We start from the raw sequence: 27,582 nt of genomic DNA, 5'->3' as shown, positions 1-27,582 counted from the left end.
GGGTATTGACCTAGCTTGAGGAGTATGGGTCCAATAATTCTTCCTTTAGGCAGCTGATTCTCATGGGAAAATCCCCAAATATTCAGCTGTAATGCCATTATCTGCCTTGTGCAGAGACTGGCAACCAGAGACTCTTCTTTAAAAGCAATCTGGGTGAATTCTGCTCCCATTCACACTTGCACACCCCCATGGAAGGCACTACAGAGGGCTTCTCAGCAAGGTGGATTTTTGGTGTTTGGGGTGAGGGATTACAAAAAGAAAGGTGCTTACAATATAGAATAGTACCAGCATGTGAAAAAGGTAAGAACAAATAAAACAGATTCATGGGTGAAGGTCACACACACAATGTGAAACAAAGAAGTAAAAGTTTGAGGGCCTTCCTGAAACCATTTCAGGGCTGTACCTGTTTGTATAAGCAGCTGGGAACAATTATTAGATGCTGTTGAAGACTGTGAGACCAAAAAAAATAGATCCAAAGATGTCCTAGCAGGAATGGTCCTTCAGATGACTGAATATCCCAATAACCTCTGTCAGGCTGATTAACAACATTCTGCTGAGCTCAATGCAGCTGCTACATAACCTTAGAGAGACAGGCACTCCTCACTTGTAAAACAGAAAATTCCAGCAGAACAAGGTTTTTCTTTTCAATTTATTTTGCAAATCTACCAATTCCTTTTATGAAAGTATGAAATCCTATGTGGTTACATTAAACAGTTACATTACAATCCAGGTAATACAAATAATCACTACAAAGTTAGTTTTAGGTACTCTTGGATAACAAGTAGATTTTATATTTTTTTAAAATAAGTCACAGAGATAGAATAGCCTTCTGATTGTCAGAGACTTTAGTTTAAAGCAAGGAAACCACTATAGATTCTCCTCATCCTACAAAGTTAAGAGAGAAACACTTTCCATGTTAATTTTCAATTAGATTCATCAAAGACATTAAGTGCACGCATCTGCTCTCAGGGTAACAAGAATAGTTCACAAGTGTTTGGAAACTGGTGTCAAATTTCATTCTCTGGATATCACTTTTACCATTTAACATCACCTTCATCCTTGCTTTCAGATACATAAAAATCCTGTAAAATGCACAGAGCTCCAAATCCTCTCTAATTGAATTCAGTGGGAGTAGGATCAGTTCCTCCATTCAGAAGGTATTCCTGATATACTGAAATCCTTATAAAACAACCTCCTTCCCAGGAATGAAATCCATGTAAGGAACAAAATACTGTAGTAATTCAGGAAAACCCTCAGCTGTGCTATCCAGCAATTGACTCAGCAACTGCATTTCTGAGGACCTTTATGCATGGTCACTCTTTCTCTCAACCAGCAACAGGATGTATGAAGACACCAGGTGACTGCTCAGTCAGAACTTGGAGCTGTGTAAATAAATATCAAAAAAGAGATCAAATCAGTCTTGAAACAGCTCTCCTGTCACTCATCTGACACACCTCCAGTGTCATTCTGCTGCCACTTCTGATGTGACATCTGTCAATCATAACTGCTTCTTAGCAAGCAATAAACAGTTTAGATTTTGTAGTGGCATCTCTCACGGTGTGTGTATTTAGGGGTAACACATCCATATGTTGCACATTATGCAGCAGTTCCAGAGAAGCAAGGAGAGCTGTTTATAGGGAAATAAGGCAGGTGCAGGTACATTCTGATGGCCTGTGGCACAAAGGAGATTAAAGCAAATAATTTTCTCTTGTAGCCTTCACCTCTTTCAACCAGTGGGTTGTAAACTCTCAAATCTCCCCTCACACATGTGCAACAAACCTGCAGAACCCATTGTAGCACAGAAGTGAAGCCAGCAGCTTTCTTGTTCTAAGAGAAATAGATATTTATCCACAGAGTATCTTAACACTGATAACCTCAAAAAAGAAGCCAGACAGGTTACACAAAACTATACAAAATTTTCACCTGGACATAAAGTGCCATCAAACTATGGAAGCAAAAAAAGAAGTCACTGTTGAGGCATCTACTCAGGTTTATTCTCCTGAAACAGACAAAGTTTGCTACAGTCTTGGAAATGGCACCAAGCTGGTGGGAATGTTGCTGTAATAAAGGCTAGCAATTTCCTTCCTGACTAACATTACTCTTACCTGACAGGCCAAAGGCAACTAGGGTGGTTTAACTGGTGGCTGACTGCAGGAATTTCCCCAGAAGGGAGTTTAAAATGGTAATAGATGCTGTCATTTCCCTGTCTCTGATATGGTAACTATAATTCATTCAGCCCCTTCTTTCTGAGCATGCATTACCACAGACAGCCCCACCCTGCTATTACCACCGTGCCTGCTTGTTTTCCACCTCTACTCATGTAAATGTAATGTCAAATCCTCTTAAGAATCCTGAGCAGCCCTCCAGAATCACTTGTTCAACTGACATTTCTGTAATAATAAGGAAAGAAAAAAGAGTTGTGTGAAATTAAATGGCACTCCTGTTGCCAAGCTGTTAAAATTATATGGCAATATGCTTCCAGTAGTTGTAAGAAATTAATATGTGGAGTGCTTACAAGCTTTACATCTACTAAATCTCAACAGGATATAAAATGCTATTTAAGTGATACAAATGTTAAGGAGAAAAAAAAAAACCAGCACCAAAGAGTGGAAGAAGGAAGTAGATTCTTGTCCTCACTCTGATTCCTGGAGGCTGGATCTCTACAGCTGAGGAAGCCAGGTGGGAGATCCCTGGTGAAGGACTTGTGCACATATGCCAGCAGCTGCAGCTCCCTTCTGCCACCTCTGCAGCACACGAGGCTGGGCCCTACCAGTGAGTCACTCCCCTCCTGCAAACAGTGGCTGGCAAAGAGCTCAGCCAGCTCCCACTCCCTCTGCCACTGCCTTCTGACAGCACCAGCCAGAGCAGAGCCACTCAGTGTCACTGCTTTTCACCTGCTTTATTTTAATGCTGTTCAGGAAGATGTGCCTGAGACACCTGTCTGTAGATGATGAATTCATTTCTCAGTTTTGCCACGATGTGATTACTGTCATCCTTTCCTCACCACAACATCAAATACAATATAAAACTTTGGATTTTCTATAGTGAGTGAAATCAGCATCATGAAAAGCCAGGCAGTGCCAGAAGTGCTGTCACTGCTGCGTTCTGTGGGACAGGACCAGGGTAAGGCGCTTTGGCAATCAGCACCACGTTTAAACAACAAGCTTTTAAAATACCCACAAATTTCCTGCAGATGCACAGAAAACTCGAGACCTCCTGGTTTCTTTAAGCTGCTTTGAAACTGCAACAATTCATTTAATCCAGCAGCAGATCCTGGCACTATCCTTTTCTAAGTACAGTACATTTTGATAGCAACACAAGCATGTGACACAAAACAGATTTGTTCAAGCTCACCGTGGTTCTGATGGGCTACATACACCAAGAGGCAACTCAAAAAGAGCACAGAACTCAATTCATCAGGACAACACCACTGACTCAAAGGAATTTCAGCTCAACTTTGTGAATAAAGAAGGAGCTCACAAAGGAAAAGTTCTTATTGCAAGTTGTACTGCTCAGCTTGGTCACTTCTCACACAGATCTGAAGTATCAAAAGCTACCAAGGAGCAAAGGACAAAGAATTCCTGTTTTGTAACTATTTTAAATACAGCAAACCTGCTTGAAAAAGAAAAGCCCCCTCACAATATTCTAAACGGCCTTTTTGAGCAGACTGCAATTGTTAAATCAACACAGACAGAAAATACACACTTCAAACCACTTCTGGCACCTCGCAATTTGGAAAACTCTCGTGCACATGGGATGAGGCAGCTTGTCTGCAGACCCTTTTCTCACAGAGCCCTTGGACGGCCCGAGCTGTGGCTCAGCAGGTGCCCTCCTCAGCAGGCACAGAGTGGCAGCTGCCGTGGGACACGGTGTCGATGCCGTGGCCCTGGCCCTGGGGGTGGATGGACACCTGCACGGCGATCTCCTGGCCCTGCTCGCTCAGGGAGCCGTCGTCCGAGTCGCCGGCCGGGGAATGGCTGCGCTTGACGGGGGCGCTGCCGGGGAACAGCGCGGCCGGCGCCCCGCAGCCCGGGGGCGGCTTCTCCTCCCTGCCCACCTCGTCGGGGTCGTCCACCCGCACGGCCTCGAAGATCTCCTCCATGAAGGCCCTGCAGTTCAGGATCAGAGGAGGGAGGGGAATGCTCCTGGCGAGCTCTTCGATGTAGCGAGCGAACTCCATGGTCTTAAACTGAGTGACTTTGGCCAGCTCGAGCGTTTTGGCGGACGTGATGATGGGGATGCGCTTGGCTATCTCGAAAGCTTTCTGCAGCTTCTCGGCCCCTTCCGTGCGGAAGAACTCGTTGATGGCCTTCTCCGTCTTGCGGAGGTGGCTGCTCATCATGCACAGGCGGGTGATGTTCAAAATGAGCGTGATGGCAAAGGCAACAAGGCACACGATCATGTAGTAGATGCTCATGTCCCCTGAGGTGAAGATAACCCTCAGGGTGACTGTGTAGTACAAGGTCTCGTTCTGATTAATGCCTGCACACGTGTACCGGCCCCGGTCGGCAAAGCTGACCTTTGTGATGTTGAGGGAATTATCAGCAATCCTCCACCGGTCATCTGCAGAGGGGCAAGAAATAAACAGAGCTTGTGAAACAAAAATCTCAGGGTAAACATCATCAGGAGTCAAAGCTTGGCAGTGAGCAGCCACCTCCGCACAATAAAAGTACACCAAGGACTGAAATGTCCTTTTCATGCCTGTGACACAGAAAGCCATAACCCACTTACCCCTCAGACTGCTTAATGGTAAATTATTCTGCATGCTTGCTACACTACTTTTACTTCCTTCTCTCATCTGCACTTTCCAGTGTGCTTCTGGTTCTTTCTGATAGGGATCCTAATTCTTAACTAGGGCTTCTCACCCTGTGTTAAAAGACTGTCCTCTATAAAGTCCAATTTTCCATACATTTAGAGTCAAAAGTCAAGCGACCCATGAAAAAGATCAGTCTGTAAATGGCTCTGCTGGCAAAAGAACCCAGAATTTTCTTGAGACAGTATTCTGCTGAGCATGCAGTGCTGACATGCAAAACCCAAGTAAAAGAGAAATCAATACAAGAAGCTTTATACAGCATTTGCTGTGCATTTATAACTTAGGGGGAAAACTGTTTTCATAACTCATTCCTTCTAATTACTCTGCTTTGAACTGTTTTCATAACTTATTCTTCTAATTACTCTACTTTGAACTAATCTCCAGATGGCATTATAACTACAAAAAGGTTACTGAATACTTAAGGCAGAAAGATGGCCTCCAACAAGATCCTATCAATTAGTTCAATGACCTTCATTAATACTAATAAAGAAAAACACATGTATCTCTAAAACATTTTTTTTAATTAAAACATGCAGGGATAGAACTACAAGAGCCAATGGCTAGGAAAATATATTCCCCTTCAGTTCAAAAGGGTTAAATAGCATGAATTCCATCGTTGGCCAACACATCTTGTGTTACTTTCCACAGTCTCACTGGTGCATAAACCAAAAAATAAATGTACTAAGTATGTTTTAAAACATATCCTGTAACAAAATTAAAGCACCAACTGCCAGCTCAAAAGGTTGCAAGTTGTGGAGAACTGTGTTTAACTCACGCATTTGGAAAAATATCATTTCAATCAGAGCAATAATAGATAAACTCATCAGTTAGTATTGGGCAAGATGAAGGCTCATTTCTTCTGTATAGAACACTGGGATGACTCTTGAACAACATCATTCTGTGGGGCACCAAAGCAGGATGGAGCAGAAGTGCTCAGGTGTAATTCCCATGCAGCATTTCAGAGGGCAAAGGACTTTGTTTTGCTCTCTTCTTGTCTTCCAATTGTATTAAAAGGAGGATAGGAAGAGAAAATTATAATAAAGTCCCAGGGTTTTCCAATACTGTTTAAAAGAAGAATAATGATGGATAGAAAACAGCAGGAAAACTCACCTTCATCTTTCTGTTCAAGCAGGTGTCCTCTGGAGTTATACCAAAGGATATGTTCATACTGGCTGATGTTCAGTTTACATTCAATTAAAATACTGCTCCCCTCTTTGGCTATGATATCATGGTGTGCTGGAGAACTTATTAAAGCTTGAGACACTGCATGAAGTGATGCATTGAAAGACCTAAAAGCAACTGTCCTGTTAAAAGCTACATTTTCCACTGTGAATCCAGCTGAAAGACCAGCACTAACAGTCAAAATTAACAGGCAATAGCTGAGCTTCATGGAAAGTGAGTGAAAATTCTTCTTTCATTTAATTTGGAGAAATGAGGTCATATGATATTAAGCTGTCTGTATTGCTCTGAGATAGCAGAGGAGCTCTTGATTTGTTCTGTGATGGAAAATGCCTGGGTTCCAAGTGCACTTTCAAGACCATCAATATTTGAAGTGGAAACTGGAAGTAAAACTGGAAAAAAAAAAGGCAATAAGTTTATTAATGACAAGGCTACCATGTATTCAAATTTAATTTCCAATAAACAGATTTCAAATATCATAATATAAACTGTCAGCTGAGAGGTTCCAAATCAGAGCTTTGCTCAGAACACAGTGATAAAATGAGGGTAAGAAGGCATTAGCACAACCTGCAGTCCACTAGATGTTCATCTTCCCAACCAAATAAATAATCTCTGGAACAATAATCATTAAGGGGAAAAAGGTTTTACAAAAAGAACAAATTGTTCAGACTACTCGAAATGCACAATTATCTTTAAAAGTGGGTTCTGCATTTGTAACCAGAGAAAAAGTGCTTTCTTAATAGAGGAAGAAAAGCAAGAAAGAGGATGTAATTTCTGCCTGCCTCTCCACCAATATCAAAGTGCTTTTAAGCCCTGGTTTTCTAAAGCCAGTCTTTCATTTACTACCCAAAGAAAAACCAAAGTGCACACACACACACATCTAATTTTTGGCATTTACATCTACTTACTTGATTTTAGGGGCACAATTGATATTAGATGTCTAAATATTATATAATATGGTTTAATTACTTGGGAAAAGTCTCTTGGCTGTTATCTACAGCCAGAAGAGGAAGTCCCTTTCTGAACAGCAGGACACTGATGTCTACACATATTTCCTTTTTTGCAATATCTCTTGTTGCTGCTGCATTTTCTAAGTCTGCTCCTTGTTCTTCTTGTTTGTTTTACAATGAGCTCCTGTTGAAAATCTTTTAGTTTATGCTGCTTCATCTCAGCAGTCATATATTCTTCATTGTCTTCTCCACCCAAACTTCATAGAAATGTGAAAAATTGTTTTGTCTAGGGACAGATACTCTTCAAATTAATGTGCACAAAAGATATTTTAAGACATTAGGATACAACAAATTTTCTGTGTTTTGCACACAAGCCAGAATAAAACCAACTTGTAACAAAATGAGATGACACTGATAAAAGACAATCTGTAATCAATTTTCCTGGAAGCCTGATTCAAGAAAATTTCTAATCCAATATGTGTTCCCTGAAGTTATGACTCCATCCAGACAGATCCAGAGCCTCAAAAAAACATTTATGAAGTACAGAAGCCACAAGCTCAAATATTATCCTAAAAAATATCTCACTTCATGTCATTGACTGTGTGACTTCCAATTTATCATCTTTTCTTCTACAAATAACAGATGTTAGTGGAAGGGAATTTCATAAATATCACAACACAAAGAGACCCATTTACTTAATAAATAATGCAGACACTTTTCATCCTTCTAGAATTACCAGTCAACACTATCTAAAGCACTTCTGAAAAATAATGTAACATGCAGAAAACCAGGTGATTTCTAGCAATTGTCTTTCATAAGAGACAAACTAAGCATATTCAAAAGGGGGAATTCTGCTGATGCTATCCATACTGGGAATTTTTTCAGTGAGAGTGAATTTGTCGAAGGTCAAACCAGATTCCAGACTTGACATCTGGAAATGAGAAATGTGTTGACATCTCTGATGAGAAATGTGTTATCTGACCCATTTCCATTTCTGTTGTGGCTATTGCCAAAGCCAGTTTAACAAAGGAGGCAAAGAAGACAGCTGTGTCCAACTCTCCTTCAAGCTTGACTAACCAACTCACCCACTGAATCCTGCAAGAGAAACTGGAAAACAGGCTCCCTACTTGTTTCTCTGTAAACAGCAATCCCTTCATCTGCCTTTTTTTTTTTTTTTTAAATCATTGGCCCCACTCTGTTTTCTATCATGCCTCTTGTCCTTTCATTTAAGATGAGACTAGTGCAGAGAACTCAATTATACCATTGTGCTGGAGGAGCGACTTTCCCACAGCTAAACAGTTAAAACCACTACCAAGGCCTCTTTTATTCCTGTTTTTCACCAGCTACACTTTAGGGAAAGCATTACTGAGTCCTGCTGCCTCTGAAGAAGAGCATCACATCCACAGCAACAGCACAGGTCTGAAAAAAAAAATACTAAGGCTGCTGTTGATCAGCAACTATTCTTCTGTTTGAAGGAGTGGTTTTAACCTTCCATTTTTAGACCTCTGGTATTTTCAGAGTGTTTCAGAGCCTGCAAAAGGCTGCTGACACTGACCTGCTTGTTTTGGCAACCTTACACAACCCCACACGGACAGGCTGTGGACTGGAGTGGTTTGTGGACCACTGACAACATCACCCTATGACCCAGCTGCCTTCAGCTAAAAATGCACTTTTGCATGCATCAGACTTGCCCTCACAGTCCTGATGCAATTAAAACAGACCACAGATCTGCAGCAAACACAAACCCTCATCTTCACCCTTGAACCATGGGCACATTATAACTTCCAGTCTTCTAAAACAATAACAACCCAACTGATACTTTAGATTTATTAGAGAATAATCCCAGTGCCTCTTGTACTTTGCCTGTGCAATTGTAATTTTAAATTATTAGATTTGAATTGTTAAGGTTTCCAAGCGTCTCTGACGTCTGTTCCTAAATGACATTAGGAATCTCACTCATTTATTTAACACAAGAAATACTCAGCAACATTTTCCCTCATAAGAATAATTATCTTCAGTAATTGCATATGCTCTCCACTATCCTTGCACTGAGCCTGCATAATGCATAAACCATTGGTGATGGGTCATTTAATTTTACTATTAAATTCTTCGAGGTCTGATTTATTAGAAATTGTTTGTCTTTTGGAAAAGCCATTATTGCTAAGCAGACAATGATCTCTCACTACCGAGTGCTGGGAACAATAAAATGATTTGCAAAATCCGTATTCTTCATGCACTGCACTTATGCAAAACAGCTGCTAAAGGACCCAAAAAGGATAAAGCGTGATCAGTGCCAACATCACAATTCTTCAACAAAGTGTTAAGCTCAATCAAGATGAAATGTGCCAGAATAGAAAATGGCTATTTTACAACTGAACCTGAAGCTGAACTCAACACATTTAACCTTTATTAAACCATAAGTTGTAACAACAAATAGCAGTGGAAAGATAAAAATCTGTGATGCATGTGCTCGTATGAGTCATCCTTGGCTCCTACCCTGAAGAAGTGTATTTGTGTCTAACTTAGAGCACTCTAAGTAGTCCCACCGAGGTCAGTGGAAGCACTGATAGTACTTAAAATTACACACATTTATATGGCACTGCAAAATTGGGGCCCAAGAGGTTGCAAGTTATATGGTTTTACATCCACTGCTTATAACATCACTTCATACCTGGAGTAACGTGAGGCAATAAACCGAGACACACCTGACAGAGCACAGGCTGCTGATGTCTTGCAGAAATACCATTTGCAAGCCCCCTCTGACCCTCTGTCAAAGAGAGAGATGCATCAGGGAGACGCATTTGGCAGAGCCCTGCAGACAGGAACTCTTGGGAAGTTGATGAACACAGCCAGCACGGTGTTGACAAGAGCCGTGCTGACAAGAGCCTGTTGCTGCAGGGGAATGGCAGCACCACGGCCCAAAAACCAACCTAAGGGGCAAACCCACAGCACCCCAGGGCCAGCCTCACTGCTGCCTGATGGGATTTGTTGTTTTCCCGTGCACATCCTTTGGCTGCCTGACAGGACACGGTGTTTTGCTGTGCTTATCCCTTGGCTGTCTGTCACAGGCTAACTTGCCAGGACACAGCATTAGCTGTGCGCCAAAATAGGTTTTTTTGTCCTGTCAGCTAAAAACGACCAGGCACAAAGTTTCACTTAACACCACCCTGTCCTCACAGCCCCAGTTCACTCGTGGAAAAGCCCTGGTGCCAGCTGGTGGTGGCAGTGGGACACAGGACATGCGACATGACCGCACTGCAGCCGAGGGCACCGGGACACGGGGGTGACATCACGCGGGCTGGTGTCACTGGGGCATGACATCACGCCAGAAACACAAACAGAATACTCTGAGCTGGAAGAAAACCACAAGGATCATCCAGTGCAACTCCTGGCCCTGCTCAGGACACCCCAACAGTCCCAGCCCGTGCCGGGCAGCGCTGTCCAAACGCCCCTGGAGCTCGGGCAGCCTCGGGCCCTGCCCATGCCTTGGGGAGCCCGGGCAGCGCCCAGCACGCTCTGGGGGAAGAACCTTTCCCTGATACCCAACCTAAACCTCCCCTGACACAGCTCCGGCCGTTCCCTGGGTGCTGTCACTGTCACACAGAGCAGGGATCCGAGCTGTCCCTCCGCTGCCCCTCGGGAGGAGCTGCAGACCCCGATGAGCTCTGCCCTCGGTCTCCCGTTCTCCGGCCTGACCAGACGAAGTGACCTCAGCCGCTCCTCCTGTGGCTTCCCCTCGAGGCCCTCCGCCGCCTTCGCTGCCCTCCAAACCTGCCCCTACTGCCCCAATTTCCACGCCGAAACAGCGAGGCGGGACATGGCTCCGCAGCCTCCCCCTCCGTCGCTGCCCTCCGACCCCGACCTTGCCCGGTGAACCTGGCGGTACCGCCGCTCTCACCGGGACGAGGCTGCCCGGCCCGGCCTGGCCCGTCCCCACAGCTCCGCCGCCGCCGCCGGCCCCGCCGCCCGGACGCGCTTCCCCGAGCCGAGGCCGCTTCCGGGGCAGCGCCGGGGCCGCTCTGCGCCGGCCTCGCTGCTCTCGGTCCGCCCGGAGCCGCGGGGGCCGCGCCGACCGCCGACGGTGAGGGACGGCACCGGGTCCGGGGCTCTGCGGGGCACAGCGAGCCCCGCGGGGAAACGGGCGTTGGGGACCGCTGCGGGGCAGGCGGGGCCACGGCGGGGTGGTGCGGGCACCTGGCGGGCTCCTTGTGCGGCAGGAGCCCCACGGGGAGGCACAGGGATCGCGCGGTGCCATATGGAACAGCCCCGTGTGGCAGTGATGGGACTATGGGGGTCTCCCGGGGAAGCGGAGGCACAGGGAGGCCTCCAGGGCTGTGGGGTGAGGAGGGTGCCGGGGGTGACCCGGGGGTCCCGGCAGATGGGGTGACCCGGAGCTGTCGCTTTGTTTGAGGCCATCGCAGCCCCGTGGCGGGGGCAGCTGCCCCGATTGCATCAGTGAGCAGGGGACACAGCAGTGTCACCCCGCTGTGAGCCCGGGGGGTCTCGGCTTGTCGCTGCCTGGCCCTGCAAGGCCCTTGAACCGCAGGTGCTGCCAGAGGAGCCCGGACAGGTGACACTGGGGCCCCGCTCCCGGCTCCCCGACCCCGCTCCGCGGGGCTGGGGCGGCTGCTGGGGCGGCTGCTGGGGCGGCTGGAGCTCAGCGCAGCTCCTGGGGGTGTTCGTGCTCATGCCCAGGTACCGGAGTGACCCAGCCGCTGCCTCCCTGCCTGCTCAGCTCTCTGACCGCTGTCCCCATTTATCTCCTACACGCCTCAAGCCATCCCAGCCATCCCAAGCAATGGGAGTTTTCACTTTTATTTTGGTGGGACATGTATTTATTTAATTATCTGAGTCCCTTTTGTACCTTCATTTGTTTTTTAGAGTTAGCAAACTGGTTTATTTTGCTATGGAGAGGGTGTGTCAGTTAGATAAAGCCACGTGTCCCTGTGGGACTTTAAACTTCCAAGTATGCTATTTTTGAGTCAGACGTAATTTGGTGTACACACATGTGGGTACATGTGGCAACACTGTTGTGTTTAATTATTTAAAACACCAACGTGATGCTCTTGAACTAATGTCAAAGTGCGAGGGAGGGATTATTTTATTTGCTTTGCTTTCTGTGGATGTTTGTAGTCATGTCTGAGGAAGACGGGGGTGAAAATCTGAAAGATGAAACCTCTTACAAAGCTGAAAATGAACAGAAGACAGAGGAACTTGGCTGCTCTGAGAGCAGTGAAGGGAGACAGCAAGAGACTGTGCCTGTGACTCGAAAAAGACCTGAACCCAAGCCCCCAAGCCAGCCTGCTGCCACAGAAAAGCCTGCAGGTGAAACCATCAAGGTGAGTTCCTGTGCTTGCTCAGAAAGATGGGACTTCACATTTCATGGCTTTGAGCACAGGAGAACTCTGAGCATAAGCCCCACTCCTTTCTGAAAATTCACATTGCTGTTCTCTGAAATGAAAAAGCTGCACAAAAGTCACAAGTCACAGTCTGCTTGTGTTCCTTTCCTCACCATAGTGCCTGCATCAGTCTTCTGTTTTTCTTCATTAAAGGTCTCAGATCCTCCTGCAGTTCAGACAGGGTGGGGCTACTGGGGAAGCTGGGGGAAATCTCTTCTGTCAACTGCATCTGCTACCGTAGCTACTGTAGGTAAGGCTCTTTCTGGTATTTGATAAATATTTTAATCATGTTTTGTGTCTCAAGCTGGTGCTTTAGAACTTGTTTCTGGAGAAGAGGATTTCAGTTATAGCAGCCATTATTGGAAAAACGTCAAGAGAATTGTTCAAGTAATGGGAAAAGCTTGTACCAAAAGGTACAGTGAGATTAAGGAGATATGCACAGCCAGAATTACTTTCAGGTTTTTAAGGCGTTTGTGTAATTTTCACTTGGTATTTTAAACCAGTATTCTGCCAGTATTTACAACTTTATTTAAAAGCTAAGATGAAACCTTGGTTCATTACATTGGTAGGTGAGGTGGATAGAAGGAGGTTTTTATGCTGGTTAAACTGTTTTGAACAGAAGGAATCCAGAATAATAAAAAAGAATATGCAGCTCTAATCCTGTTTCTGTTCTGATTTCTGTCTTCTCTAGGTCAAGGTATTTCAAATGTCATAGAAAAAGCAGAAACAACCCTTGGGATCCCCAGTCCTAGTGAAATCTCGTCAGAGTCTAAAGATGGTGCAAGAGGTCAGTTTTGTACTGCAGAAGAACAACCCTGCAATGTTTTTCACAACATAATGAGCCCCAAAATAACATCACCTTACTCTGCACCTTGCACCTTAAGACTGATAATAAAATCATTTAAATTATACTCTCTTGCTTAGTTCTGCTAGCTGTGAAAATTAGGGAGGAACATAATCTGAATTGTAGGCTTGCTCCTAGCTGATATTTGGTGTCTGTTGATTTTCTCCACTCTGTGGCTGACAGGATCTTTTTTCTTTGGAAGTCAGGAAGTTAATTTTCTGCCTTCTAATGCAGGAAGTGAGAATCCTGCTGCCAGCAACGCTGATGCAGCTGATGATGGCAGCTCCTTCCCTATTGCTGGGGCTCTTGAAGTTTTATCAACCATCTCTACTGCTGTCCAAAGCACAGTGAGTGAGTTGGGAATGCAGGAGAAAATGGGTTTAAGGGAGCTTTGGGGTTTTGGCCTTTGATCTGAAACATCGTAAGAAGAAACTTAATTTTGACATTTGTGGGATGCATGGTGATAAACTCTTCCAATCTTCAGAAAACCATTATCTTGGGCCTTGTTTCTAACTGGCACCTCATGTGAAAGATGTTATGAATTTTGATAGTTCTGTATTGAATGTTGACACATAACAAAAAAATCCTAATGGTGTATTGTGCAGAGCATGCATTTCTGTGCATGTCACCTCTGTACTCTGTCATCTCTGCCTTTCCTTTGGAGTAGTCAGCTAAATGCAGGGTCAGACTCATTCCTGGAGTATTTCCACTGATTTCCACAGAACTAGAGATGAAATTCATTCTCCTCTTCAAAAAACCTATGTGAAACTAGCGCAGTTTGCTTGGAAATCAGCTTGCTCCTGTGACCAGGAGAAATGCACTTCAAAGGAAGCCATTACCCTTAGAAACTGCTTTTGTGATCTGCTGTCTTGTCAATTTGCCTGGGAATCTGAAAGAGCTGCAGATGGAAAGCTGGCTTCTGTTTTTCGCTTTTAAGGCTTAAACAAAAGTTAGCAGTCAAAATCCACAGGTCTGGTGTTTTCTCATTGGAAGGATGAGAACTGAATTCTGTAATGTGCTGAGACCCAGCTTGTTCACAAACTAAAAAAATGTATTTCCCATCAGATTGCTGCAGCTGTCTGGGTGCTGTAATAAGCTGTTGGGTGATAATGTGTTGTGGCTCTTTCCGTGTCCTGCTGCTCTCTTTGTGATGATTAGGGTTGAATTTAGGGTGACAAGGACCAATTTGGCTTTTATGTGAGTGCACAGTGTAAGATTGCTGATAAAACCCTCCCAATTCAATTTCTTCCATTGGGTAATTTTCTCTGAGTTTTATGTGCTGTCTTTATCCAAATCTGTTTCCTAGGGTAAAAGTGTTATTAGTGGAGGTCTGGATGCCTTGGAATTCATCGGCAAAAAGACAATGGATGTAATAGCGGAGGGTGACCCTGGATTCAAAAAAACAAAGGGCCTCATAAACAGAACCTCTACATTATCTCAGGTACAGCACTTCTCTATCAGCACCTCATTGGTTTCTCTCCTCCTTTCTCCTTTCTTTTGTGGTCCTATCATTAAGCAACCATTTTTTGCTATTGAGCCAAAAGCCTTCTCCTCTGTATTCTCTATCTCCTGGCACTGTCACGAGGCCTCTGCTTTTCTTTTTCAGGTCTTAAGAGAAGCAAAGGAGAAAGAAGAGCAGCAGACAGCTACCGAGGTTACCATGGCTACTGAGAAGAAAGCCCATTATGGGTTACTGTTTGATGAGTTTCAGGGTCTTTCGCATCTGGAGGCCTTAGAGATGCTTTCCAGAGAGAGTGAATCAAAGGTAATGGCCTTGAGCATTTTGCTTTCTATTTTGAGTTCAGCTGAGCAGGGGAAAAAAAGATTAGAAATATATGTATATACATGTAAAATCAAGTGCTCAGAACTTCCAGTAGAATGATTACAGAACTTTACTTTGATCCTTGCATTAGGATCTGGTGTTTACCTTGGGAGCAGTTTGTCCTGTCCTCAGCTCCTAAAGCCATTCCCAGCCTCAGTTCCTGCAGTTCAGTTCCTCCAACTTCTCACAAGTTACTCTCCTCACACCTGCTGCTTTGCTACCTTGGCCTGTATTTTCCATCCTGTTGGATGGATTTATTGATTCTGTCTTTGGCTGTGCTGCCCTTAACCAGGTGAAAGCAGTTCTGAATGCCCTCTCTGGAGAGAAGTTGGACACACTGAAGGAGGAAATGGAACAACTCAAAGAAGCATTTTCTTTGCCTGAATTCTTTGAAGAAGAAGAGGAAGAAAAGAAGGGTAAGAAAGCCCCAGGTTCTGAGAAGAGAAGCTGGTCCTAGTGCAGAACCAGCCAGCCCTGATCAGTGGCAATGGGCATGATGCCAAATTTAAATTATTCTTTAGCTGGATGTTTAATCCTAAAGCCATCTCTGTCCAAGGGCATGACAGGTAGCAACACCCTTCACCTCTGAGAAGCTGTGCAAGTAATTCTGTAGCAGGAATGATTTCTTGCCAGAGCAGGGTTAGAGTTGTTTGACTCATGGGCAGTTCATACAACTGACCCTGAGCCAAGATGCTAATTCAGAGAGAAAGTGGATTTTCTTGACCAGGAGGGGAAAATTGTGAACAGAGTTGTGCAAGATGTGGGAGAGCAAAAGCCTTTTTATTTGTTTTTTAAATGAGAGTTAGCCAGACAGAGCAAAAGATTCAGAGGTACCTTCGCACACAAGAGCCCTGATTCTTGACAATTACATGGATTTAAATGTAAATTTCTTGCATTGCTTTTACTTAAATGCTCATCAGGGAGGGCTTACACACCTGCACTTGCTATCATTCAACATTTAATGTATCTTTTATATTTGCACATAATGGATCTCACATCTGCTATGCCATATATAATAGGAGAACCATAGGCTCTAAGTGATATTTCAGACTCTCTAAGGTGATGTGCAAGTTAGTGTGTTATAAAAGGCTGCCTGAAAGAAAATAAAAAATAAAGAAAAGGAGTTACCTTAGCTACAAAGCCAGAATTGAGAAAGCAGGAACTAACCTTCAGGCACTGATGTCTCCACCTTTGCAGAACTTACCTTAGAAATTGTATTTGAAAAGACTGAGTTTGATGCATTCTTGCCTGAGGTGATGATTCACAGAGAAATTAAGGAAACAGTTGACAGACTTGTGCAGAACTAGCTGTGCATTGAAGTGCTGCTTATTCCTAAATCTGTCCTTTGTGTGGATTCTTTAACCTTTCCTGTCCTTTAGGGGATGAAGAGTTCACAAAAGAAGTAACAGAGTTGTTTTCAGAATTGCACATCTCCTCCACGCCAGACAAAGTGATCACGGTGAGTTATTTTCCATATTCTAAAAGCTGGAGGGTTTCCTCACAGGAATGGCTTCTCTTCACCTGCTTTGCTTGTGAAAATATCAAATGCATGGAAACAAGCCATATTTTAGATCTTTTGGCAATGGTAGGTGAAGGAGATGGGCCTTTAACTTTATGGGGCAGAATCATGTGAGCCTTCAGCCACCATGGTGAAAAACCCTACAGTCATGAACTGAAGGCCTGCTCTTGGTGCAAAGCACCTCATCTCATTTTACTGTCTTCAGGAGCTGGTGTGAGGAAGTTTCATCTTTTTTGCCGTCATTTCACTACCCTTCAGATCCACCAAGTGGCAGCAGCATTCTGCAGACATGGTTTTAAAGCACCTCTGATAGTTTGGTCTTGTTGGTAAACTCCAGCCCCTGGTGCTAGAGAAACAAATGCCCTCAACTGCATCAGTGCAGCCAAACTTCTGCAAAATCCTGAAGGCACTGGGATGATTTGTCCTGGTTCTTCTCAGAGGCTCAAAAGGAGTTGTAGCTGCTTCTTTCCTATGGAGAGGGCCAATACTCACTCCATTGTCTTGTGGTGTGCAGGGGGGCTTCATTCCAGTCATTAAATATTATGGCACATCTTGCTCCAGGTGAGGACATCTGCTCATGAGTGGATAGCACGATTCAACAGCAGTCTTCCTAAAGAGGAAAAAGAAAATGAAGAAAACCAAGAAGTAGAATCCAGAGATGGTGACCAGGACGCTAAGGAGTCAGTAGAGGTAACTGGGTAATCAAGGAAAAGAATATCTGCCTGCAGAGTGTTTATCTGGCTGCTCAGTTACAGTTGTGACTCACAGGGTTTATGTGTTTCTATTTCTGTGTGGGTTCTGAGGGCTGAAAGGGCAGTGATGGTATGTTGTGTGATTGACTTGTTTTAAATAATAAAAGCTGCTAGTTTTTATGTATAGTATGCAGAATTTTTGTCACTCTTGCAGGATATTCATGCATTTGCCATAAGAAGCCTGGCAGAACTGACAGCCTGTTCCATTGAAATGTTTCACAAAACTGCAGCTTTGTTTCTCTATGGTCAGAAACAGGAGGTGACAGCCACAGACAGAGCCAAGTCCCTGTCACAGTGAGTGCATCTCTTAGTAAATAGATAGCATAGAATTACTGATTAAACTGTCTGATAATTCTTTGGAAATCCATGCAATGCAGGGCTCTTAAATTCTGCATAGGTGTTTAAATTTGGGAATTGGGCGAATTTGTGATGGTGGCATCATTGTCTTCCAACAGACCTGAGCTGTCTCTTTCCAGCTTAAAGACATTTCTTGATAAGAAAGAGGAAACTCTACTTGGAAGCTTTCTGTAGCCTAGAAGAATATTTGCATTAAGCTTATGCTAGTCAGTAGGCAGAGATTTAAAACATGAAAAAACAAGTGCACAAAGTGACTCCTGATTTCCTCTTTGTTAATCATTTAGTATGCTTGGTACATGAGATGGCAAAATTACTGCACAGGAGACACTTGGCATGTGTCTGAAATGTGCAGTACTTTCTAATTCAGAAAATGACACTTGCCTGTAAAAAAAGGCAAGTTAGTACTGTTCCTTCTGGAATGGCTGTGTGTCCTCTGAGTGCTCTTTAAGATCTTCTGCTTTAATTATTTATTTCCCCATCTTTTCCCTCTCTATTTTATTTGGGAAACTTCTCAATCTTCATACACCATTTGTATAAATTTTGGTTTAATTTAACTTGGTAAGCATAGAAATAGGGCATTTATGTTTTAGAGCTGAAAGAAACCTAATCTTGAGGACTGTGTTTACCTCATTGTTTTCCCTGTCTTCTTCCTCAGATTGACTATCATGCTGTGTAAAGAACTGTCAGCTTTCTCTAAAGAGTTCACGACATGCTTAACAACTGCAGGGGTAAGAGTTACACCACACTTCTTAGGAATGAGATGTGTTTATTTGATAACAGCCTTGGGATCTTTGCCAGGAACTGCTTTTTGGTTTTTGCATGTTTACATATGCAGTTTTTAACTTGTAAACTGATCTTTTAGGCCAGAGTTCCTCAAACTGTGGCATCTGAGCTTTTGAGAGCCTGGCACAGAGTGGGGGTAGGAATTGATGCTCACAGTGCTAAGGAGACAGAGGCAAATGAAATGTGAGCCTGTTGTGGATTTTTCAAAGCACTCAGGTGTCCCTGAAGATGTGTCATCATCTCTGTATTCCCCACTTGTCCTCAGTTCATTTGAAGATGTGATGTGTATTCATACCTGACCTGTGCTGGGCACATGCAAATTTCTTTGTTCTTATTTGCATGCTACAAAGCTGCTAAGCTTGTGGCTTAGCTTTCCTCTAGGTAAGGGAGCAGTGGTGGTTTTAAACTTACTGAGGGTTTAGCTTTATCTTGCTTGAAGAAATGTGATCAAATTTTCAATCAGGATAATATATGTCTGATCTCTGCAGGTCAAAGAGAAAGCAGATGTGCTTAATCCCTTAATCACTGGAGTGTTTTTGGAGGTCAGTTATGCTAACGTTAAAACTTTAAGCTAATACTTTAGAAATAGATGTGCTGGTTCTTCCTACTTTAGGATCCTTATGCATGCCAAGTTCTCTAACCCATGGTCTAAAATTGTGCTTACCTGTCTAATAACTTGAAAGTTTTGATAAATGTCTCTAGATTTGCACAAAAGATGAGTTACTTAGTGAGGAGTGAGTGTCAGCTCACAGTTATGATGGGTCAGGAGACACATATTCAATTCAGCAGTCTGGATTTTTAGAATTTAAATGTCCAAAGTCAAATCTTAGACAAGTTCAGAAATTAGCATACAAGAGTCCTAACACTTCCTTACTGTTAAATTGGTTCTCAAGCTTTCAGAGCTCTGAGGTGTGGTAGGAAGGGGGTGTTTCATGTTCATGTGTTCTTCCTTCCTGCCACAGCATGCTGTGCTTCCCTTAGAAATAAACTCTTTTCTTCTCTTACTGAGAACAGTATCCTGCATTTGGATTGGAACTGATCTTGTTTGGCAGTCTTTAAGCCATTTGCTTTTTTTTTGCCTACTGGCATAAAGCCCCTCAAAAACTTGACATAAAATTGATTTCTAGAATGAAGCCTTTAAAATCCAGCAAGCACTAGGCTTCAGTTTTTTCTGTGCAATAATCAATGCTGTTTGAAATGAGTATGTGGTGAGTAAAGCTGATTGGTAGCATGGCTATTCATGTGTGTATTTTGATTTCTTTTTCACAGGCTTCAAACAGTGCTTCCTATATCCAAGATGCCTTCCAACTCCTGCTGCCTGTGCTGCAGATTTCTCTTATTGAGGCTAGAACGGAACTATCACAGTAATAAAAATCCTTCTAATTAAGAACTTTTTGACCTTCCCAGTTCGTAGTTTCCATGCTGGAGAATGATGTAATGGCTCTTGTTAAAGGGAAAAAGATGAACTCTGCTCACTGCTGCTGCAAGAATGGTGATTAAGTGCAGTCTGGCAATGACAGCTCTTACAGCACACTGAGAGATGTGATTAGCATAGTCCAGGCTGGTGGACAACGTGACAGACTTAAAGTGCAGATTGCTTCTCTGTTTCATGGACTGTCTGTGTCTTTTCACTGAAATCTCTCTGCTGTATGTGTTAACAAGCTCTTTGTGTTCACAGTCCAGAGAGCTTCTCCAGTGCTGAAGAGAAGAGTAGCAGCTGGCTAGTTAGTTAGCTAAAATCGTGGTGTGATTTTTAAGTCAGACATAATTGGGTTCCTGATAGCTCTGCATTCCTGTTGAAGTGAATATTAGATAGGAGGTGCAAGAAGAGGCAAATTTTTGTCATTATGAACCTTGCAGTTTCTAGACTGGGCAGAATAGAGCAAGCAGAGAGAATTCCTGATCAAGCTGTTGCTGGAGAGAAGCTCAGCTTCCCAAAGATGCCTGTACTGACTCAGGGATGTGGGACAGGGGCTCTCATCAGGGGGCTGGGGCTGTTTCTCATTCTCTCATGCTTTGCTTGCTTCAGCACGAGCTGGGAAAATGCTGATCTGGCCCTGGGAATGCAGGTTCTTGGCTTTATAGCAATAAATGAGAACTGACTAAAAGGGATTGATCCATGTTTGGGCACTTTAATGAGAGAATTCAGCAGGAGGATTCCTGTTTTTCAGTGCAGCTTGACATGTCAGCCACAGACTGTTCACAGACTCACATACTGCTTGTCTTCTCTTTCTGTGGAAAAACACTATAGTGCAATGCTCCTTCTTGGAAGGTATTTATTAAAGTAGGGAGAGAGGCAGCAATTTGGTTCTGTTAGTAGGAGTCCTAATTTGCCTCAGAAGCTGCTCCACATATGGTATCTGTTTCTTTGTGCTGTGCAAGTTCCCTGCTTTGTTCCTTTATCTTTTGAGCTTGCCCATGGGGAGGCAGCAGCCTCTGTTGGAATCACAAGAGCAGAAATGCACAGCTAAAATGGAATTTCAAGAAGTCCATAATAGCTAATCAGAGGTGACTGAGTGTCACACCTGCCTCTGCACTTGCTCATTGGTAACAATGATGCTCAAATCCCCTTTTGAAAATCCTCTGGGTTTTAGCAGGTCTGGCACATCTCTGCTATACTGAACCCTTAGAACATTCCTCTGCTCTGGTTGTGCAGTAGAGAAGTGGGGTTTTTTTTTGTATTAGAATACCTTTTGGCTAATGTTCTGATTTTATATATATATATATATATATATACATATATATATGGAAAAACCCCTGCCTTAGTCATGGTTAGACTGATCAGATCTCAAAAGGGAAAGCTTTTTCTGGCATCTTAAAACTGGACTTGAAAGGAGGGTGTCTGGGGTAAAAAAATCTGCACTACAATAAAATCTGTATTTTTTTCTTCTTTTGGTTGATAGCATTATTAAATAAAGGATTTGTTTTGATAACTGTTTCAGTTAAAAGCTATCAAGGTAGCAGTGGGCACAAATGAAATAAAAGAACTGTGGGGTTTTTTTCTCAGCCCTGATTGTGTTTTTTGGGGCAGAGCTGGGTGCAGCTCTGGGGCCAGGACAGCTGGGATTTTTCTCATGGCAGGAAACAGTGCTCTGAACCCAGGCTGGGAGTGAGAGCTCCCACAGATGAGCTCCCAGTTCCCATGTCAGTGCAAAAAGGCAGCTTTGCTCCTGCCAAAAAGCCAAAATGTACAGGAATGTCAGAAGAGAAGAAATTAAGGTAATGGAGTTTTATGAAGCAGCAGCTGCTTTTTTGCAGATAAATTCTACTGACCTGCAGTGCTTTAGTGTAGAGTAGTTTAATAATTAAAGGAAATGAGGTGATTTTTTTTTAACATGCAGACAGTAATTCCTTCAGTCATGTGCCACCTGGATTTTGTTATAGCAGCCAATAATCAAACGTGCACCAGCTTTATTTGTGTGCCAGTGCAAGGACTGCAATAGACAGACAACAAAAACAGTTCCACTGTTGCTGAAATCTTTCTACCCAAAGCATTCATCAGAATTTAGGATCCAACTGTCTGGAGGTCTTCCATCCAACTGTCTGCTTGGCCTTGCCATCTGTGTGAACCTAATGAGAGCTGACAGTAATTTGAACACTTCTGGTAGTGTCTGGGGAGGTGAGAGGTGGCTGAGAATAGATAAGAGTCAGCTAAGATGCTGGCAGTGACTTGGAGGGGGAAAAAAAAGCCTTCCACAACTGTTTTCTTTCCTTGGGACTGATTCTGTTAGTTGCAGCTGTAAAAGCTGCTTCCTGGCAGCTGCTGTGGAAAGGTTTAAAACACAAAAAAGGCTTGGGCTTCCCAGTAGGCATTGGGATGTGCTCCCAGGCCTTGCCAGCCACCTTCCCAGGGACTCCATTTCCATTATTAAAGCACACATGGTCAGTAGCAGGATGAGCAGTTGTCCTGGTTTGGAAGAAGCAGCAGCTGTGCTGCCACTGGTGGCCCTGACTAAAGGGACACCTGTCCCAGGTCACCCACAGCACAAATTAAAGGGTCTGACTCAGAGGCAGGAATAGGGGTGCTCTCGTGGCAGGAGGAGGAGGAGGAGGGCTCTGGCATTTCCTTCTCAGGTGTGTTCATTGAATCCAAAATAAAGAGTGGTCTGTGATCCTGTGACCTAAGCAGAGATGGGTGTTCTGTAGTCCAGGGCTCCTTGGCACAGAGGACAGAAGTGGCCTGTTCTGTGCTAGTCCATGTTTTCTGGGAGCCTCCTGTGGCAGCACCTTGAGGTTACCATGCACTGGTGCTTTGGGTGCTGGCTAGCAGGCTGCTTTCCCTCCTTCAAGAGCAGCTCTGTGCCCACTGCAGGGTGAGACCAGAGCCTGGGGCTCAGGAGTGTCCCTGGCTGCCACTCTGCTGTCCTGCTGCAGGGACATGCTGGTGCCTGGGTGTCACTTTGTGTCCCCGTGCCCAGAGAGCAATGGCAGGGCTGTCCCCTGGGCTGTTCTCACTGGAGGATGGTGGGGACATCAGAGACTGAGAGCCCAGCTGGGGCTGGCAGGGAGTGGGCGATGTGGTCATCAGTTAAAAATAAGTTTGAGTTGGGTATTTGTGGGGAGGATCCTCCTGAGGCGGCAGGAGCTGCTCAGAGGTGTGGGTCGGATGCCTGTGCTGGTCCCAACACCAAACAGATCCCAGCTCCCTGGATCTGTTTTCAGGGTGCTCCATGTGCCCACCTCCATCGTCTCAAATTCCCTGGCAGCTGTGCCATGCTGGGATTGATGCCAGTGCTTATCCCAAGAGCAAGTGCTGGCACAGGAGCTCCCTGAGTGATTTGGGTGTGAGTGAAGCCTCTCTGTAAGAGACCAGAGCTACTGATTGTAAACTGGGCAGCAACAGAGACTCTGCCACCAGCTTGGCGGAGCTGCTCCAGCATTTATCCCCCCTGGACATTAAAACCCATCCCTCATTTCTGACCTAAACCTGCCAATGGGACTCTTGCTCTGGGTTTGGGGCCAGTGCAGGCTGTGGTGGAGCAGGTCTGGGGCAGAAATAGCCAGGTTTTTGGGACAAGTGACTCCTGCAGAGCTGCTTGCTCCCTGCATGGATTACCCAGAGTTAGGTTCACTCTGTTGGAGGGGGCTCCAAACACCCTGCAATTACTGTAAATGAAAGTCAAATGATTGTGGGAGCAACTTTGTTGTAGAGTTGAAGGCGTTAAATGGGACAAATCTTACAGGAGAGCTAATTCCTTTTATTAGGTGGGGAAAACAAATTAGCTGGGTACACAAGCCCTTTCTGACACTATTGTTACTGTTATTATCCCTTACTGGTGCTGTTAGAAATGAGGGCATTGCATTAGAGGGAAGGCACATTATGCAAGTGTTTAGACGTGCTGGTAACTGCTCTCTGCTGACAGGTATTTACTTAATGATATGTTGGAGTGAAAGCCAGCAAGGACAAGCTTTGGAGGGAGCTGGGAGTGCTGGGCTCTGCCTGGACCTCCTGGAGCTGCCTGACACTTCCCACCCACAGTAGGCATCCTCCAAAGCCCCTTTTCCGTCCTTCCAGCAGGTTCCTGACCATAGCACATTCCCAGACTGAGTCCCCAGTGCTCTCCTGGACCCAGGCCTGGTTCCCATTGATGTCTGCAGCCTCCAGAGCTGCCCTGACTTGCTTGCAAAAGGTCTTTGTGCCTGTGCTGGAGGCAATGCCTGCTGTGGGTAGCAGTGGGACTGGTCACGTTTCCGGTGTCATGTGCTGTCCATGACGGATGGCAGAGCCAGTTTTTCTGCTCCAAAAGTGGGACTGGGGAGGAGACCGCAACGCTCAAATACCCGGAGCCCTGGCTGCTGCCAGCCAGGCATCCAGGAGATCACTGCTTTTTCAGCTCCAGGTAAGGCCCTTCCCTCTCTCCCTTTTGCCATGCAGGGAATTGAGACTCACCTGTGTGTTTTACAGGCTGGGGAAGCAGAGCTGGACAGGGGGTGAATGAGGGTGCAGCAGGAGCATCCCTGGGGCAGCTCCACGTGGTCCTTGGGGATGGCAATGGGGGCCTGAGCTCTGTGGGAAGGATTTGAGTCCCCTGGCTGAGATGGGAGTGGGCTCAGTGTGAGCTGGTTGTGCCTGGGGAGGGGTCAGGCACACTCAGGCTTCTCCTAGCAGGGTGTGAATACACAGGTTTGCTCTGCTCTGAGCCAGCTGCACCTCATGCCCAGCTTGGCCATGGACAATTGCAGCTGCTCCATGGGGACCATCAGCTGCTCTCGGGGTTTTGCTGGTTTTTCTGCCTGGGCTTTAGGAAACCAGCTCATCTGGGGCAGGCAAACCTGCCTGTGTGAAATGTGAGGCTCCAGAGGAACAGGCAAAACCAGATCTGCTGGTCCGGGCTGGGATGGAAGAGGAAGAAGCTGAGGGTTGGCATGGAGGCAGCACCCATGGCAGGATCTGCACAGGTGCTGGGTGGCTCCCCCAGACAGGGCTTGCAGAGCCCACCCCATCTCTTGGAAATCAGCAGGATTGGTCCCCAGGGACAGAGGTAGCAATGCAGGGGGGGGATTAAAGGGATTTAACCCTCCACAGAGGCATTTCTTGGCATGTGTTGGGGTGGAACCATCCCCTCCCAACCTGGCTGCTGGACTTTGGTCTGGTTGTCCATCTCCTAGTGCAAAGCTCCATGTCCACCTCTGTGACATCCCTGTCTGTACCCATCTGTGGCCTGTGCCTCCCCTAACTGCTCCCCTCTGGCAGGGAAGGCACAGGGCAGGGGAATCCTCATGGATTTGGGGCTGGGCACAGCATGGGAGCCACGGGGCAGCTTTGGTGAGCAGGACCTGGGGTCAGAGCATCACCTGCACCACCTTCTATCCCTTCCCAGGGCTGCCTTTTCCTTTGTTAATGTTTGATTCTTTTTAATGATTTCAGATTAAAATGTGATTATTTTCAATTAGTAGTTGCACTTCTTAATTACGGAGATGAATTAGATTGCTGTTCATTATTAATTAGATTTTAACTTTGCTCTGATTACATCTTCTATCAGTCACTTCCCACACTCCTTTCCTTCCCATCCATCCAAACTCCCTCTCCCCCTGTGCCACCCCAAACCCCACTGGCTTCCTGCTCCCCTGCAGCATCCTGGGGCTTTAAAAACCTGCCTAGAAAATACAAATCAATGTTATCAGCTCACAGGCTGCAACTGGCTCCTTCAAAAGGGCCAGATGATGTCATTTTGTGGCTAAAAACCATTAAAAGGAAGCATTAATATTCTGACTCCCTCCAACACTGGCTGGATGAGAAACTATTCCCTAATTGCCTGCTGCCACAGGGGTGGATCTGCTCTTCCAGTGAGCAGAAGGGACCTGATCCCCTCACCCCTGCTGCCCTGCTTGTGTATGAGGGAGGGTTTGACCTGCCCAGGCTATTTCTTAGGCTTTGTTTGGGCTTCCTATTTTTAAAGCAAGCTGTTTCCTTTGCTTTCTTTTCATCTGTCACCTTTCAGGCACCTAATCAATGCTTGGGAGTTTTCTTACCCTTGCTCTCGGCTTCTTCTCTGCTTGCTGCTGTCTCCATCTCCCTCTCTGCCATCACCCTGTCCCTCAGGGAAGGTGTCCTTTCTGCTGGGGATTCTTAGGAGTCCACACACCTGCTCTTTATTATTTCTTCCTCATTTAATTTGAAATACTTCTGTAATTTGCACCTGCTCATGGTGGGGGGGTTAAGACATCTCCCTGCACATTTGCCCTGAGATTTCTCTGTCTCCATCCCTCTCCACTTGCTGCTTTCCTGGGCAGAGGGGTCTGCCTGGGTGGGCACAAGGTCTGGTCCTTTTGGGTTTTGTGTCATGCACAGATTGTCCCTGCTGTTTTGGGGGGTAGGAATTACACAGGGCCTCTGTAAAAACTGAATGTTCCAGGGAGGCATTTTCACCCCTGGAAAACTCACCTTCCTCCACTCTCCTGTTGCTCCTTCAGGTCCTCTCTGCTCCCTAGGTGTGACTGTCTCGTGCCCCAGAGCTCTTTGGCCTTGGTGAAATGTCGACAATCCTGAAATGTGAGTGCTTGGTGTGGGCCCAGGGGCACCTGCAGGGTTTGTGTGAGCTGGAAGCTGCAGGCTGGCAATGAACCTTCCTCTGTGCCCTGCTGCAGGGTTTGGACGGGAAGATAAGGACAAAGAGGAGGACAGAAAAGAGAAGGAAGAGAAGGAGAAGGAAAAGACTGAGGGAGAAAAAGAGAAGGAGAAGCAGAAGAGGAGGAAGAAGGAAGAAGAAAAGGTAGGGGAATGATAGAGTTTTCTGCAGAACCATTTACATCCTGGCTGTAAAGGGAAGCCACGTCTGAGCCATGGCAAACCCACACCTGCAGTAGATGGAGCTGTGCTGCCCACAGCCTAGAAATCCCAGTGCCCATGGCTTTTCCACTGGCAGACAGCTGTCTCTTTGCTCCCAGCATTCCGAGTTAGATCTCCCTCCTTTTTCTCTCCAAATGGGATGCTGGTGTGGCCAGTGGTGCTGCCTGCACTGCACACACTGTGCAATCCTTGCTCTTGGCTCTGGAGAGCTCTGTGCTGCCATGGTCACACGTGGTTCCACAGCAGCACCAGGGGTGCCCAGCCTGGCTCTAGACACCCACAGGACCAGAAATCCCTCTGACTCCTGACTCTGAACTGCCAGGGCTCCCAGTGATGCTCTTCCCTCTCTCTTCACCCCAGCAGGGAGATGGGGAAGAGGACAGGAGCAGCAGCTCTGACAGTGACTCAGAGGAGGTAACCTCAGCCCAGCCCTGTGGGGTTTGCACCTACAAACCCAGTGTGGATGCTCCCAAAGACCTGGGGTGGGACACTGGGCACTCCCCTCACATGCTGTCCCTTTTATTTCTGCCCCAGGACCAAGGCATTGCCAAGGATGATGAGAAGGAAGACAAGGATTAGGCTTTCCATGCTGGAGCAGCAGTGCACGCCCTGGGCATGCTGAGGAGGTGGAGATGGAAATGGCAGATTGGGCTGGAGAGTGACTGGGCCACTGTTAGCCAAATAAAGATGCTGTGATCTCCAAAGAAAAATGCTATTTATTCACCCAGTCCCACTGCCTACCCAGTGCTATCTGTCCTTCTGCAAAAGGAAGCACTCAAGAAAGGCAATAATAGGTGGGGACCTGGGCGAGCAGGTTTTGTACAAGGCTGTGACAGAGTCTGGAGAGAAATGCAGGGGCTCTGTGGGCTCTGTG

General features: G+C 45.5%; 3 protein-coding genes across 8 annotated transcripts; 2 read left to right on the top strand and 1 right to left on the bottom strand.

The window, feature by feature from the left end:
- Positions 1 to 631: 631 nt before the first annotated feature.
- Positions 632 to 10,963, bottom strand: MFAP3 (microfibril associated protein 3). 5 transcript variants are annotated; one of them, XM_071443415.1, is made up of 4 exons: positions 10,841 to 10,917; positions 9,648 to 9,709; positions 5,924 to 6,384; positions 632 to 4,563 (listed from the first exon to the last, which is right to left on the bottom strand). In XM_071443415.1, the coding sequence occupies exons 3-4, from the start codon at positions 6,201 to 6,203 to the stop codon at positions 3,818 to 3,820; spliced, it is 1,026 nt and encodes a 341-aa protein (XP_071299516.1). In that variant the 5' UTR covers positions 6,204 to 6,384; positions 9,648 to 9,709; positions 10,841 to 10,917; the 3' UTR covers positions 632 to 3,817. The 5 variants fall into 5 exon arrangements, with proteins under 5 accessions (XP_071299516.1, XP_071299515.1, XP_071299514.1 ...); XM_071443414.1 differs by having other exon boundaries at positions 10,805 to 10,906; XM_071443413.1 differs by having other exon boundaries at positions 9,614 to 9,709; positions 10,805 to 10,902.
- On the top strand, positions 10,906 to 21,351 carry FAM114A2 (family with sequence similarity 114 member A2). 2 transcript variants are annotated; one of them, XM_071443409.1, is made up of 14 exons: positions 10,906 to 11,023; positions 12,076 to 12,281; positions 12,495 to 12,591; positions 13,033 to 13,128; positions 13,420 to 13,532; positions 14,492 to 14,626; positions 14,792 to 14,950; positions 15,300 to 15,423; positions 16,387 to 16,466; positions 17,088 to 17,216; positions 17,433 to 17,572; positions 18,291 to 18,363; positions 18,907 to 18,960; positions 19,688 to 21,351. In XM_071443409.1, the coding sequence occupies exons 2-14, from the start codon at positions 12,078 to 12,080 to the stop codon at positions 19,784 to 19,786; spliced, it is 1,503 nt and encodes a 500-aa protein (XP_071299510.1). In that variant the 5' UTR covers positions 10,906 to 11,023; positions 12,076 to 12,077; the 3' UTR covers positions 19,787 to 21,351. The 2 variants fall into 2 exon arrangements, with proteins under 2 accessions (XP_071299510.1, XP_071299509.1); XM_071443408.1 differs by lacking the exon at positions 10,906 to 11,023 and having other exon boundaries at positions 12,066 to 12,281.
- Positions 21,352 to 25,064: 3,713 nt separating this feature from the next.
- Positions 25,065 to 27,287, top strand: LOC139597966 (protein FAM133-like). Its single transcript, XM_071443792.1, has 4 exons — positions 25,065 to 26,411; positions 26,507 to 26,631; positions 27,069 to 27,122; positions 27,243 to 27,287. The coding sequence occupies exons 1-4, from the start codon at positions 26,393 to 26,395 to the stop codon at positions 27,285 to 27,287; spliced, it is 243 nt and encodes an 80-aa protein (XP_071299893.1). The 5' UTR covers positions 25,065 to 26,392.
- The last annotated feature ends 295 nt before the right edge of the window (positions 27,288 to 27,582 follow it).

The sequence above is a fragment of the Agelaius tricolor genome, unplaced genomic scaffold (genome assembly GCF_023055355.1).
Source record: "Agelaius tricolor isolate 1412-34295 unplaced genomic scaffold, bAgeTri1.0.p SCAF_18, whole genome shotgun sequence".
In the NCBI taxonomy this organism is placed as follows: domain Eukaryota; kingdom Metazoa; phylum Chordata; class Aves; order Passeriformes; family Icteridae; genus Agelaius; species Agelaius tricolor.
This window is presented reverse-complemented; position numbering and strand designations above follow the sequence as displayed.